We start from the raw sequence: 13597 nt of genomic DNA, 5'->3' as shown, positions 1-13597 counted from the left end.
TTGGTGCCTGTCTTTGGCCCAGGGCGCGATCCTGGAGACCCGGGATCGAGTCCCACGTCGGGCTCCCGGCATGGAGCCTGCTTCTCCCTCTGCCTGTGTCTCTGCCTCTCTCTTTCTCTCTGTGTGACTATCATAAATAAAAAAAACAAAAAAACAAAATTCATATACAGCCAGGTTAACTCATGCCTTAATATTATTGTCAATTGTTCTTGCTCATGGTTAGTAGTGTTTTTTGTTTTGTTTTGTTTTTAATTATACTTTCCCAAGATTTATTTTTGTAGACCTGTTTTGGATTCACCAGTGTAAGAAATAGGTGTTTATGTTTTCTTTTTCTTGTAACACAGAAGAAATGGATGATTAATTCTTCTCTGCTAACTTAAGTATTGAATTATATTGAAATTCTTTTGAATTCAATTGTATTAAAATTACCAGTTTATAAATCTGTCTTTCCAACTATACTGTAGGTTTTTTGACTGTGGAGATTAATTCTTTCTCTTGATATCCATGGAACCTAAAAACATAGTGGTTTAAAAACACAATACCAGCTAATAGCCACTTAATTGATGTGTTTAAATATAAAGGAAAGTATTTTGAAATGTCTTTATTAAAAATTATTAGTCCTATTATTTTGAAAGCTACCTTTTGGCCATATCTATGTATTTATAATCACCAAAGATTATTTTGCTCATTAAACTTTTCAGAGTGTTAAGGACAGTGGTAACAAAGTAAATGCTCCCCTCCCAGTCTCTAGTAGTAACAGTAGTAACTGAAAATTTCAAAAGGAAGAGAGTATTTTCTGACTTGAATTTTCATTTACATTTTCTAGATTAGTGATGGATTTCTTTATTAACAAGAGTCTAACTTGGGAATTGTGTAGGATGAAATCCTATTATTCCCTGGCAATATATATATATTTTTTAATTGTGTGAATCCTACTTTCTTAATCCTAACTCTCCTTCTGGAGTCTGTTTTCAGTTAACTGTGACATGCTATTACTGGACATGTGATTTTTTTTTTTTTTACCTTGCTATTATGTTATAATTACTTTAGCTACTTCAAAATAATTTTTTAAAAGATTCTGTGATCTAAACTATTAGCAGTATTAAAGAATACAGTTTTAAAAGCAAAAGGTATACAGAATTTCACAAATACTGATTTCTTCTCATTATAGAAAATAGCACTTTTTTCTTCTTATACCTTATATTTTAAAATAAATTTTAAAATTAAATCCTAAGTGGGGCACCTGAGTGAACCAGTCGGTTAAGCATCTACCTTTGGCACAGATCATGATCTCTGGGTCCTGGGATGGAGCCCGACATTGAGTTCTGTGCTCCGCAGGGAACCTACTTTTCCCTCTCCCTCTGCTATTCCCCCTGCTTGTAGTCTCTGGCTCTATCTATCTGTCAAATAAATAAAAATAAAATCTTTTTTTTTAAATTAAATCCTAAGAGTACAAAAGGGCAGATAAGCAAATCTGATTTACTCTGATTTATACTGATTACTACTGAGTCGAATCGCTATAATTCATGTAATAGTCTCAAGTAATAGCTAAGAAAAGGTTTGGCATGAGCTTCAGCTTTATATTTGAATTTTTAAAAATTATTTCAGCATATATGCTCATCAACTTGATAATAACATGAATGTGGGGGCACCTGGGTGGCTCAGTCAGATAAGTATCTGCCTTTAGCTCAGATCATGATCTTGGAGTCCAGGATTGAGCCCTACATTGGGCTCCCTACTCAGTAGAGAGTCTGCTTCTCCTCCTCTCTCTGCACCTCCTCCCTCCCCCATGCTCTACCTCTCAAATTAAAAAGAACAAAAAAAGTATGACTGTGCTTTTTGACATGGAAGTATTTTCCAATTATATCTTACAATCAGGGAAAGCAAGTAGACAAAATAGAACATGCAGTCTTCTGTGTTCAGCTGTTTCAGAACTGGTTTAATGGAAAAATTGCTTTAAAGGTTTGGTTTTCATTTCCAAAGGAAGACATTTATTTTAAAGCAGTGTGCGACTGAGGTCCTCTAGTGTCACAGCTGAAAATGACATCAACTTTTAAGATTTTGTGAATTGTGTCTGTGTGTCAGAAAAAGAAAAGAACAAGGACAAAAGAGATTACTACTGTAAACTTGACTCAAAGAGCCAGAAGAACTTAGAAAACTAGGTTCTTATGTTTTGTTAGTCAATCTCAAGGAAAGTTTTTCTTTGTTTGTAAAAGGAGAGACATTTGCATTCTTTCATATGCGTATATTTATCAGTGTTACTGTAGTTGTTTTAAAGTTTGGAATCTTCCTTTACATGATTGGTTTCTTTTTTGAAGATGTTTATGAAAACTCCATTAATTTAAAATTGTTTTTGTTTCACACATTCCCTATTTGCTCTAGAGTGACTATTGTGGCCCTTTAATAAAAGAGAAGTAGTTTAAATAAGTATTCTTTAAATAGTAACTTTTATTGTTTCTCTTTTACATATTTCATGAAGAATATCAATTTATCTTAAATATGGCTGACAACCAGGTATTATCAGATATTTGAGGGAAAAAATAGTCTGAGAGAAAGAGAGCCAAGGGAAAAAGCAAAAACAAAAAAAAACAAAAAAAAACGTATCCCAAAGGAAATGAAGATAACACTTTTCCCCCCTGAATTAGCAGAATTCTGGTAACTATCATCAGAAATTCGAAAGAATAATATACCCATACCAGAGTAAAGGATCTATTGAAAAGGAACAACTAGGAAACAGAACAAAGAATCTGGAAATTAAATAATAGAAGAGATATGACTAAAGGCCATCCTCATGAGAAATAAAACAGAACATTCATCTGGAGAATGGATCTAATTTTTACTTGCCCACTAAGAGTTCTAACTAAAAGATATAGTAGAGGGAGAAAACATCCAAAGACTTAACAAGTCAGCTTCTTTTTCTTCTGCTAATGGAACATGTGAGTCTTCAGATTAAAAGAAGATTATTGCTAACTAACATACATGCACAAATGCCCACACTCTAGACATACTCGACTAAAATTTTGTAAGTGTAAAAGAATCGCATGCTTCCAGAGGAATAACAAGTTCAATGATATTGAACTTCTTACCATGAATAAAGAACACTCGAAGATAATGGAGAAATCTTTTTCCAAGTTTAAAGATAAGGATAAAACATTTTAAGACCTGTCATGCTTTAAAATGTCCTACTCATCCCACATTTATGAAGAATTTTCTCATAGATGTATTCTAGCTAAATAAAAGTATAAATACAAAACGACTAATAGGAGGTATAAAAAATGGTAGCTGATGGCAATCTTCATGAATAGTTATAATTATAAAACTATAGTATCTATTAAATCCTGATGACTGAGACATTTTCTCTTGAGAACTAGGGGTTAGGATTAGGTATATATATTTTTCTTAGTTCACAGTGAATATTTACTAATGATGGTATGGAAATGTGACGGTCACTTTTCATCTGTCCCAGAGTAAAAGCCGAAGTCTTTAAAATGGCCTAAATGGCCTAACATAATCTGGCTTCTTGCTGTGTCTCTAATCTCATCTTTTAACACTGTTGGCTGATTCTCCTGCATGCACAATGTCTTTATTACACTTTTTGAACTGCTGTGCAGTCTCCCAGTTCAGGACTTGCTTACTGTTCCCTCTGCCAGAATCACTTATTTCTCAAAGAGCTGCATATCTTTTTCACTTCTTTTAGATTTCTAACAAATGTCACTTTAGTGAGACCTTCCTTGATCACACTCTATATGTATTAGCAACCTGCTTCCTCACATTCTCTCTTCCCTATTTTTTATCCTTAGCACTTTGTCACTATGTCATATTATATATTTACTTGTGTGTTTAGCTTTCAAGAAAGGAATGTAGATTTCTTCTATTTCACTTATAAAATTTGATAATGTAAAAATAATATGACTAATGAAAATCAGAAGTTGAGAAAATAAAGTGGGAAAGTTGTAAAAGTATGTTAATTATATCATCTTGCATAGCAAAGCCTTAATTATATTAACTAAAAGTCTAACCACCAGAAGAATTGAAAACAGAAACTGCTAAGGGTGGATACCTCTGGAAAGTCAGACTAGGATGAAGGGAGAGGGATTTTAGCTTTTCATGTCTTGTTCTTTCTTATGGTTTTAATTTAGAGGAGGGAGTCATATTGCAAGGTTTTTTTTTGAAAATTTTATTCAGCTTACTTTTTTTAACATCATGTTTATTGAGCTGTACTTTACATATTTTAAAATATAACCTTTTTAGCGCACAGGTCAGTAAGCTTGACAGACTCATCATCAAAATCAAGATAACAGTTCCACATACTCCTTTGAAGTCAGCCTGTCCCTCCAAGCAAGCCCATGAAAATCAGTGACCTGTTATTCCATACTTTTACTTTTAATTTATATCTTTTATTTAATGTTGGTAGCTTATAACCTGAATATAACTGAGTCTTAATTTCTATTCCAGTCTGATAATTCTTAGCTTTTAAATGAGTGAGTTTAGATGTTTACATTTATATTTACTATAATGATTGATACATCCTAATTAAAATCTGTTATTTTCTAGTTGTTCCATTTGTTCTATGTTCTTTTTTTTTCCCCTTTTATTCTGCCAGCTTTGGAGTTGACTTTTTTTTTTAATAACTCCATTTTATCTCTGCTGTTGGCTTACTTAAACCTTTTTTTAAAATTATTGTTAGTGATTGCAGATATTAATTTAATTTTTGAAAGTCTAATTTAAAATGGGAAAAAATGGGTAGAAAAGAAATCTATACTAAAATATTAATATCGCTAGTTTGGGCTTGGGTTAGTCTTTCCTATTTTTCTGTATTTCATTCCTGACTTCCCACATGAATGGTGCTTGATTAAAAAAAAAAAAATGGAGAGAGAGAAAAACTGAGCATCATGGTGGAAGATGGCTTAGAAAGAATTAAAGAAAAATGTTTGTAAATCATTAAATTGCTGGAGGTTGTGGATTGATATGGAAAGTAAACTCATGTATATATATCATAAAATATATTTTAGCTATTTTTCAGGGACTTAGGTATTTTGTCTTGAGCAAGAAAGGTGGTTTCCCTTGAGTTAGTTCTGCCATACATCTGAAACTTTTCTGATAATTTGACAAAGTCAAACCTGCGGAAGGTTAATCACACACCACCAAAATTCAACTCCCTCCCTGGAAAAACAAATACTGCTATAAGATTAGCCTTAGGAAACTGTAGAATCTTTACCAGATCAATTCTGTTGTAATCAGAAAATCCAAAATATGTATATAATAGATATTTCATAGAATATATAGATTGTATTTTCTCTGAACTGTAAGAGGAATAATAAAAATGTAACTGAATTTTTATAACCTCATTTCATTCTTTAAAACAGGTTCTGTATCTGCTTTGTAACTGATCTATTGTTCTGTGACTTTTTTTTTTTTTTTTTTTTTTTTTGTAGCTATTCAAAGGTTTTGTGCATAGCATTTGAGGTACTTCAGGGTTTGCAGTATATGAACAAGCATGGTATAGTACATCGGGCCCTGTCTCCTCATAATATTCTTTTGGACCGAAAGGTAATTGTCAGATAATACATTAAATATTTGTTTGTTATTTGTGGTTGGAAGCTACTGAAATCAGACCCACTCAATAAGAAGGACTATAGAATACAAATATGTTTTAATAATATTTATAGTGAAATAGCTCTATGAAAGTGATATATTTGTGGTGGTTAGAAAAAAAAAACTATCTTTAAATTATATAAATCCATATGTTTTTCACATGCATTATTCTTCTTTTTCCCAAGATTCATTTTCCTACTTCATATTTGGTTTTTCCTTTCATTTGCTTTTTGAAAAATAAGCATGGTAGCTTCTTAGTCCATTCCTCCTCTGAATTTGTTTTCATTTTAAGAAAGCTTCTCTATTTACATAGAGTATTTTTCTCATAACACAGCTGTATTCTATTTTCTCTTTATTTTTCTTTTTTTCCCTATTTTTTAAAATTTCATTCTCCATTTATCTTTTTTTTTTTTTTTTTACCAGCTGTTCATACCTAGCTTCTTTTCCTTTGGAATGCTACTTCTCTACTTGGAAATCTTGTGGAGGATTAATAAGAAGTAGGTCAAGAGAATTATGGGTAGTATAATTCATAAGCATTTAAAATAGTTTTGAGGTACTTTTTCTGGGAAATTATTTTTTGTGGGATTATTCTATTCTTCTGTTCTCTCCCAGACTTTTACTACAAATACCCTGGATATTAAAAATGGGTATTCATAGAAGCTAAAATGGTTCTCATTAATATCATTTTTATGGCAGTGAAGTATCTAACCAATCTGTGTTGTTTAAATAAATAATCATTTTGTAGTGCTGAGAAGTAAAGTTCTTGAGAAAAAGGAAACATCTTAAAATCTGCTTTTTTAAAGTTTTAAACATCTAAAAGGAGGAAAACTTAAGAGACTTCTAAAAATTTATATTTGCTTTTTATTAAGAATCTCACTTTTGTGATAATTATGTTTTTCTCAAACAATATAAAAATACTTAGAAATCTAGCATATTCACTAATATCTTGATTTGTGAGCTCATCTTTTTAAGTTAAGAACTCTCATGTCAGTTAAATTATAACTATGAATGGACTTGCAAGTTCTTGAAAAAAATTCTTTTATGAAAATTACCAAAAAATGTTCTAAGCAGGGATTCAAGACAAATGGGAACATTTCTGCTTTTTTTGTTTTGTCAAAATACCTGGAAAAATATAAACAAAAAATTTTAAGTGTTATTTGTTGTTTTGAGATCTATAAGTAATATGTGTAGATGCACATACATATATGTATGCATATACATATATTTGTAACGAGTATAAAGCAGATTTCAAATATTGGCAAATAGTTTTTAATAAAATTATAGTAAAATTATGGTAAATTAATTTTTTTCTTAATGTACCTGACTGGTAATTTCCTTACTTATGGAATGTATAATAATACTTTTTCCTGCTACTAATAGCAAAATGTTTAATAGTGATTTTTATTATTGTTATTGTAGGGACATGTTAAATTGGCTAAATTTGGACTTTATCACATGACAGCTCACGGTGATGATGTTGATTTCCCTATTGGGTAAGAATATGTTTTCTTTTTTCTGAGTTGTGTCTTCAACTTTGTAATATTTGATAAAATGTATATTTTGTTAATTACTAGTGATATTACTTTCTGATACAAAACTAGCTTTGCTTTATTGACATATTTTAATTTTCTGTATACTTTTAAAAGAATAGACAGTGAGTTTTTCCCAGTGTCCAAAAGATATCTAATGTTGATATTTCATTGAATGGGCAGAGAGGCTAACAGATTATTAACCTTCTTCACCTTATAATGCTTACTAATTAATTTCATTTCATCCAGAATTAGATAAATTTAAGGCAAGAAGGCTGGCCAGATTCTCACTTAGTGATAATGAGTGTTCCTTTTTTTTTTTTTTTTTTTTTTTTTTATAATGAGTGTTCCTTAAAAGATTGAGGAAAAATCATTCTTTTCTTTTTCTTTTTCTTTTTTTTTGAAAAATCATTCTCATAGTATTTTCTACTGTATCTAAATTTAATCCTTTGTTCTCTAAGATATAACTGTATATTAAGACTCAAGTCATTTTAGGTATCAGAGGTATCAGAATAGAGACTGTACCTGAAAGTATATGTTTAAGTTAGGAGAGGTGTATTTGATCACTTCTGATATGGAATTCCAGTTTATGCTGGCCTCCAAGAGAGGGAAGTTTATTTTATTCTGTTCTTAATGGATACTTATAATACAGATTTTTGCGTTACATGTATTATGTGGTTGCTTTGTAGACCTTTAAATAATATAATTCTTTTATTTTTTGAGTGTTTAACTTTAGTGTTTAATTATTTTCAGTACGTAGAAGTTTCAAAATAGTACAAAGAATCCCTTCATAGCCTTCACTTAAATTCCCCAAATGCCAGTGTTTTACTACATTTGCTTTGTATCTTTTTTTTACACACATAGGTTTATATATATTCAAAAAATATTAATATAAGAGTATCTAATGTATATGATGCCCTTTTACCCCTAAATATTTCAGTTTATTTCCTGAAGTAAGGAATTAACCACAAAACAAATGTTAAAACAAGGAAATTAAGATTAATGTAATACCATTATCTCATCTAAAGATCTTAATTATGTTATTCAATTGCTTTGTTATTTCATAATAATATCCATTTGTGTTTTGCTCCTCTGGCTCTCTAAAATCAGTTCTGTCACTCCATTACCAAGAATTGTGGTTGGAAGTCATGGAATGTGTTTCTGCAGGAGAACATTGCTTAATTAGATGTTTTTAAAAAGGGACTCATTTACAAATTACCCTTTATCTTTATAAGGTAGATTATAGGTTTCTTACCTAAAATTTTTGTTAGTTAGACAATTGCTAATAATCTTAAAATAAATTGCTTAGTCCTTCCTTTAATTATTAAGACAATATTTATTAGTACCTTCTCTTCTGGCTGCTGAATATGCAAAAATGGATAAGATAGGTTACTGTCCTCAAGAAGCTCATTGTTTAATGGGAAAATTTTCTCTTTTGATGGCCTACTTCTGAAGGTACATAAATTAATAATCTTACAGTTTCACATACCAAAACTTGTGGTCATAGGAAACAAACAGTTGTTGTCCAAGCATGAAAACAATATTCTGTGAAAATAGCCTACATTTTATTTGTTTAAAAAAAAATCCCTTTTGAGTATAATAAAAATAAGTTCACAGTAAAGCTCTAGATCTTCTCTCATATGTGATAATTGCCTTTTGAAGTAACTTTTAGGAAGCAGTAATCTGACAGAAAGTCAATGTGATTGCTGCTGCTTCTTCATGTTGTCTAAATCAAGCTGTATGACAAAGAACTCCAAAACATAATGCAAACAAAAATCACTTTAATTTTTTTACCTTTTTACCTTTTACTTAAAGGTGCTTTAGGTTTGCTTGTGATAAATAGAAGAACGGAAGTGATTTTTCAAAAAGCACATCAAGCATTTTGAAGAACTGCATTTGAATTTAAAATGCTTGGATAGAATTGGGCTTGTGTGTCATTTGGTCTGGTTTACTTTGATGTCTTGGACCCAAAGGATCTGACCAGAAAGTATCAAAGAGCAAAATGTGAAACATTAGCCAGGAAAAATAAAGTGATCAAACAGCTAAAGCATGAAAGAAAATATTTACACCAGAAGAAACTTGCAGTTGATTCAAAAGACAAATATTAAGGAACAACAAAGTAAAATGTTAACATCTGTTTCAAAATATTGTAAAGATTTAGAAATTGGACATTCATTTCAGTTGGCCAGTAGCTTAATACCTTGTTAAAACATCAAACAGATGATGAAAGCCTCACCAGTCATACTCACAGCAAAGTTCTGATAATTTCCTTTGAGTGTTAAAATTCTATGCTAAAGAAGAGACACTTGTGGAAAGGAAATAATTTACATTTAAAAACAATCCTAGGGTTTATTATTTTTATTAATTAATTAAAGGAATTCTTGATTAGAAGGGAAATTAGAATTTTTGGAACCAGGGTCACTTCTATGCTTCTAGAGATCACCAATCAAATTATAGATATAACGATTTACCTATAGTATTGCTTGGCCTTTCACTACCCACACTATTATTTTTAGATAAAGTGAAATCAGGATTAAAAGTAAACATTTTGCCTTCTATGATGTATCATGTACATCATGTATCATAGATGTATCATGGTGATGATTAAAAATATCACATTTCATTTATGTCATTTTTTCCATTTTTATAAAAACAGTACTCAGTAATATTTATAACAGTTTGTGAGGTAAACATTAGTATTCCTATTTTCAGGTTAAGAAACCCTGATCACATATAGAATATGTGCTACAATTAAAACTAGAATACAAGTATCATAATACCAAGTCCATACTTCTTCCACTAGGCTTCAGTTTTCTCTAGAGATGTCATTTAGAAGAGCAATATGATCACTTTAGGGTAAAATGACAAAATACAAATTTATATGAGCAAATTAAAAGTGTACATTATTATCATCATCATCATTGCATTAAAATGGAAAGAAATGTAAAAGCCTAATTTACCCATTTAAGCTTAAGTTATATTCTTTGACTTAATTGACTTATATTTTACATGTAAGTACTGGCAATCATGGTGTGAGGAGGTAGCTGCAGAATAATTCAGGAAGAGAAATGGAATATTTGAGTGCCTACATTGTATATATTACATACATGTTCCATATACTTAAATATGTTTTGATTATAGTTATTATTGCAGGGTGCCATAATAATCTAATGTCCATGGAATTGAAAAATCCAGATAATTGTTCTCATGACTAAATCTGATGATAAATGAAGAAAGGGTATGTACATAAGCAATAAGTAGGGCAGAATTCCACTCATTTTCATTTCTCTTCTAAATCTGTTTTTGTTTCTTTTGGTTCTGGGCTATAGGATTTAAATTTAGTCATTATCAATATGTTCTGATATTTATTGTAAGGCAGTCTTCATTGGCATTTTTGTTAGAAATGTTATTTTTTTAACAAAAATTTACTGAGTATATCTTATATTTAAATTTCATTGGTAGTTGCTTATAAAATGAATAAGATACACCAGCGCCCTCCTGTTTGTTTGACAGGAGGGTAAATTTTTGTATACTTAAATATAAACAGAAACAAAACAAAACACAAAAAGGTGTAGTATTACATATTGTGTGTAATCTATTACATAACATATTAAAAAAGGCAAAATAAATATAATCATTTGAGAACTGTAAAAAAGATACAGAAAAAATACCATGGGAATTCACTGAGAGGAGAAATGATTTCCATCTCAGCAAATCAACTTTGTGGGATTATTCATAAAATGAATTTATTAGAAAGCTACAGTTTGAAGTTTGATATATTTTATAGAATATACTGTTTAGAAAGACTTTGTATGTATTATTAAATAAAGTGACTTACATTTATGAGTTTAGAAGACAGAAAACATTAACAGTGTTTTAGTCTGACAGGAAAATATTTTGTACAATGATATGATTTTTTTTGCCAATTCCTTTATATTTACCATTGAATTTTCTGCTAAAATTTTTCCTGTACTTTATAAATACAAATTTTTATCTTCAGTGAAATATACTGACATTAACCTATACTAAGTCTCTATAACATCACCAGAATACAGTAAAGTACTGAAAGACAAAGATTACTCAAATGAATTCTCTCATAAATGCCAAGGGTTTAGTGAGGTTGCTAGATACAGAATTAATACAAAGAAATTGTTTACATATCAGCAAAAGAATATGATAAACCTAATAAGAATCTAAGCAGGTATGTTTATCTCTGTGAAAGAAATATAAATCTTTTTTAGAAGAAGAAGACATTGTGAAAGGCCTCAATAAACAGAGATACATGTTCATAGATTGTTAAGGTTGGAATGAGAAAAATGCCAATTCTTCGCAACCTGTTCTACATTTGATCTAATTTCAATAAAAATTCCAACTCTGTGGTAGGGGGTCAGGTGGGGAGGGAGGACATGAGGGAGGGAGGGAAGGAGAAAGAGAAAGAAAAAGAACTTGACAAGATAGTTCTCTCTCTCTCTCTCTCTCTCTCTCTATATATATATATATATTTAGAACAAACATCTGAAAAGTACCTAGACACTCCTACAGAGAAATTAAAAGGTGTGTGTGTGTGGTTTGTTTTTTTTTGGGGGGGAAACTCAGCATTTTATTATTTTTATATAAATTCAATTAATTAACATATAGTGTATTATTAGTTTCAGAGGTACAGTTCAGTGATTCATCAATTGCATATAATATCCAGTGCTCATTACATCACATGCCCCCCTTAGTGTCTGTCACCCAGTTACTCCATCCCCCCACCCACCTCCTCTCCAGCAACCCTCAGTTTGTTTCCCATAGTTAACTATCTCTTATGGTTTATCCCCTCTCTGATTAGGTCTTGTTTTATTTGTCCCTTCCTTCCCTTTTGCTTTTCTTAAATTCTACATATGAGTGAAATCATGTGACAATTGACTTTCTCTAATTGGCTTATTTTGCTGAGCATAAGATCCTCTAGTTCCACCCACATCATTGCAAATGGCAAGATTTCATTTTTTTTGATGGCTGAGTAATATTAGTAATATTCCATTGTATATATAAACCACATCTCCTTTATCCATTAATCTGTCAATGGCCATCTGGGCTCTTTCCGTATTTTGGTTATTTGGACATTGCTGCTATAAACATTGGGGTGCAGGTTACCACACATTTGTAACTTTGGAGTATATACCTAGTAGTGCAATTGTTGGGTCATAGGGTAGCTATATTTTAAGCTTTCGAGGAACCTCCATACTGTTTTCCAGAGTGTCTATACCAGACTGCATCCCCACCAACAGTGTAAGAGGGTTCCCCTTTCTTCACATCATCACCAATGTTTATTGTTTCCTATCTTGTTAATTTTAGCCATTCTGAGCAGTGTAAGGTTGTATCTCATTGTGGTTTTGATTTGTATTTCCCTGATGCCGAGTGATGTTGAGCATTTTTTCATGTGTCTGTTGGCCATCTGGATGTCTTCTTTGGAGAAATGGCTGTTTATGTCTTCTGCCCATTTCTTTACAGGATTATTTGTTCTTTGGGTTTTGAGTTTGATAAGTTCTTTATAGATTTTGGGAAAAGGTGCATGTGTTTTGAGATGACTTATCTTGGCAATTATTGGCAATTACTTATATAATGTTATAGACTGAAAATAGTATAATGGTACAGTGTCAGGCAAGATTACCAGTGGAACAAAATAAGGAGCCAAGATGCAAGCCAACATAATATATACAGATTTTATTTGTGGTAGAAACTGGTACTATGGGCTAGTTTTGTCGGGGGCGGGGGGGTGCGGCAAGGGCTAGAGTTTTCAGTAAATGGAATAAGGCTCAATTGATTATCCATATAGGAATGGAACTTCCAAAATGTTCTTCAGAGTTTGGTCAAATAAATAAAGTGCATTAATACAATGAAATTATTGGCAGTTTTCAAAGATAATAAGTCGTATACTTATTTTTATAGAATTATCTCTAAAATATATTTTAAGTGAAAAAACAAAGGAGGGCAAAATAGTGTGTGTAGTCTGCTGCCCTGTGAGCAATGGTGATGGATGGTCAAGTTAATCTATATCTATAAATATGAATGGGTGCCTGGAGTACAGAGATGAAATAGTCTTACTTTTTAATTTATATATTTTTAAAGACTTTGACATTCCTACTTTTCAAAAGAATACATACTATTTTCAAAGATTAAAAAGTACTTTAAATAATAGTTAAGTATAGGGAGAAGACCGGTAGTAGGGAGAAAAGGAAAACACCTGGAAACAGAATGGTGCAAGACAGCAGTATGTTAAAAAGAGAGGACAGAAAAGAAAGGAACCAATGCTTCAGACAGACACAATAGTTTTAAAATTATTTGATACTCATATATATTTTCTCTTGATTTCTGGACATGAAGACCTATATAATGATGGTTATTTTAAAATCTTCCTACTTGTTAATTGTTAATTTAATTGCACTAGACTTTTACATAGGTCTTACCATACAGCTAGTGAAACTGTAGTA

At 31.1% G+C, this 13597-nt stretch overlaps 1 protein-coding gene across 7 annotated transcripts in view; it reads left to right on the top strand.

The window, feature by feature from the left end:
- The window catches only part of TBCK (TBC1 domain containing kinase), a 222567-nt gene that overhangs the window by 46091 nt on the left and 162879 nt on the right, over nucleotides 1-13597 (top strand). For 6 of the 7 annotated variants that reach the window (XR_003143720.3, XM_025465822.3, XM_035709619.2 and 3 more), the window contains 2 exons: nucleotides 5436-5550; nucleotides 7015-7088. Coding sequence is in view for 6 of the 7 variants with exons in the window: in XM_025465822.3 (XP_025321607.1) it covers nucleotides 5436-5550; nucleotides 7015-7088 (189 nt within the window). In the remaining variant the exon portion in view is untranslated. Of the gene's footprint in view, nucleotides 1-5435; nucleotides 5551-7014; nucleotides 7089-10277; nucleotides 10363-13597 lie in introns of those variants that run through there. The other variant, XM_049105077.1, reaches the window with a different exon arrangement.

The sequence above is a fragment of the Canis lupus genome, chromosome 32, assembly GCF_003254725.2.
Source record: "Canis lupus dingo isolate Sandy chromosome 32, ASM325472v2, whole genome shotgun sequence".
In the NCBI taxonomy this organism is placed as follows: Eukaryota; Metazoa; Chordata; class Mammalia; order Carnivora; family Canidae; genus Canis; species Canis lupus.
This window is presented reverse-complemented; position numbering and strand designations above follow the sequence as displayed.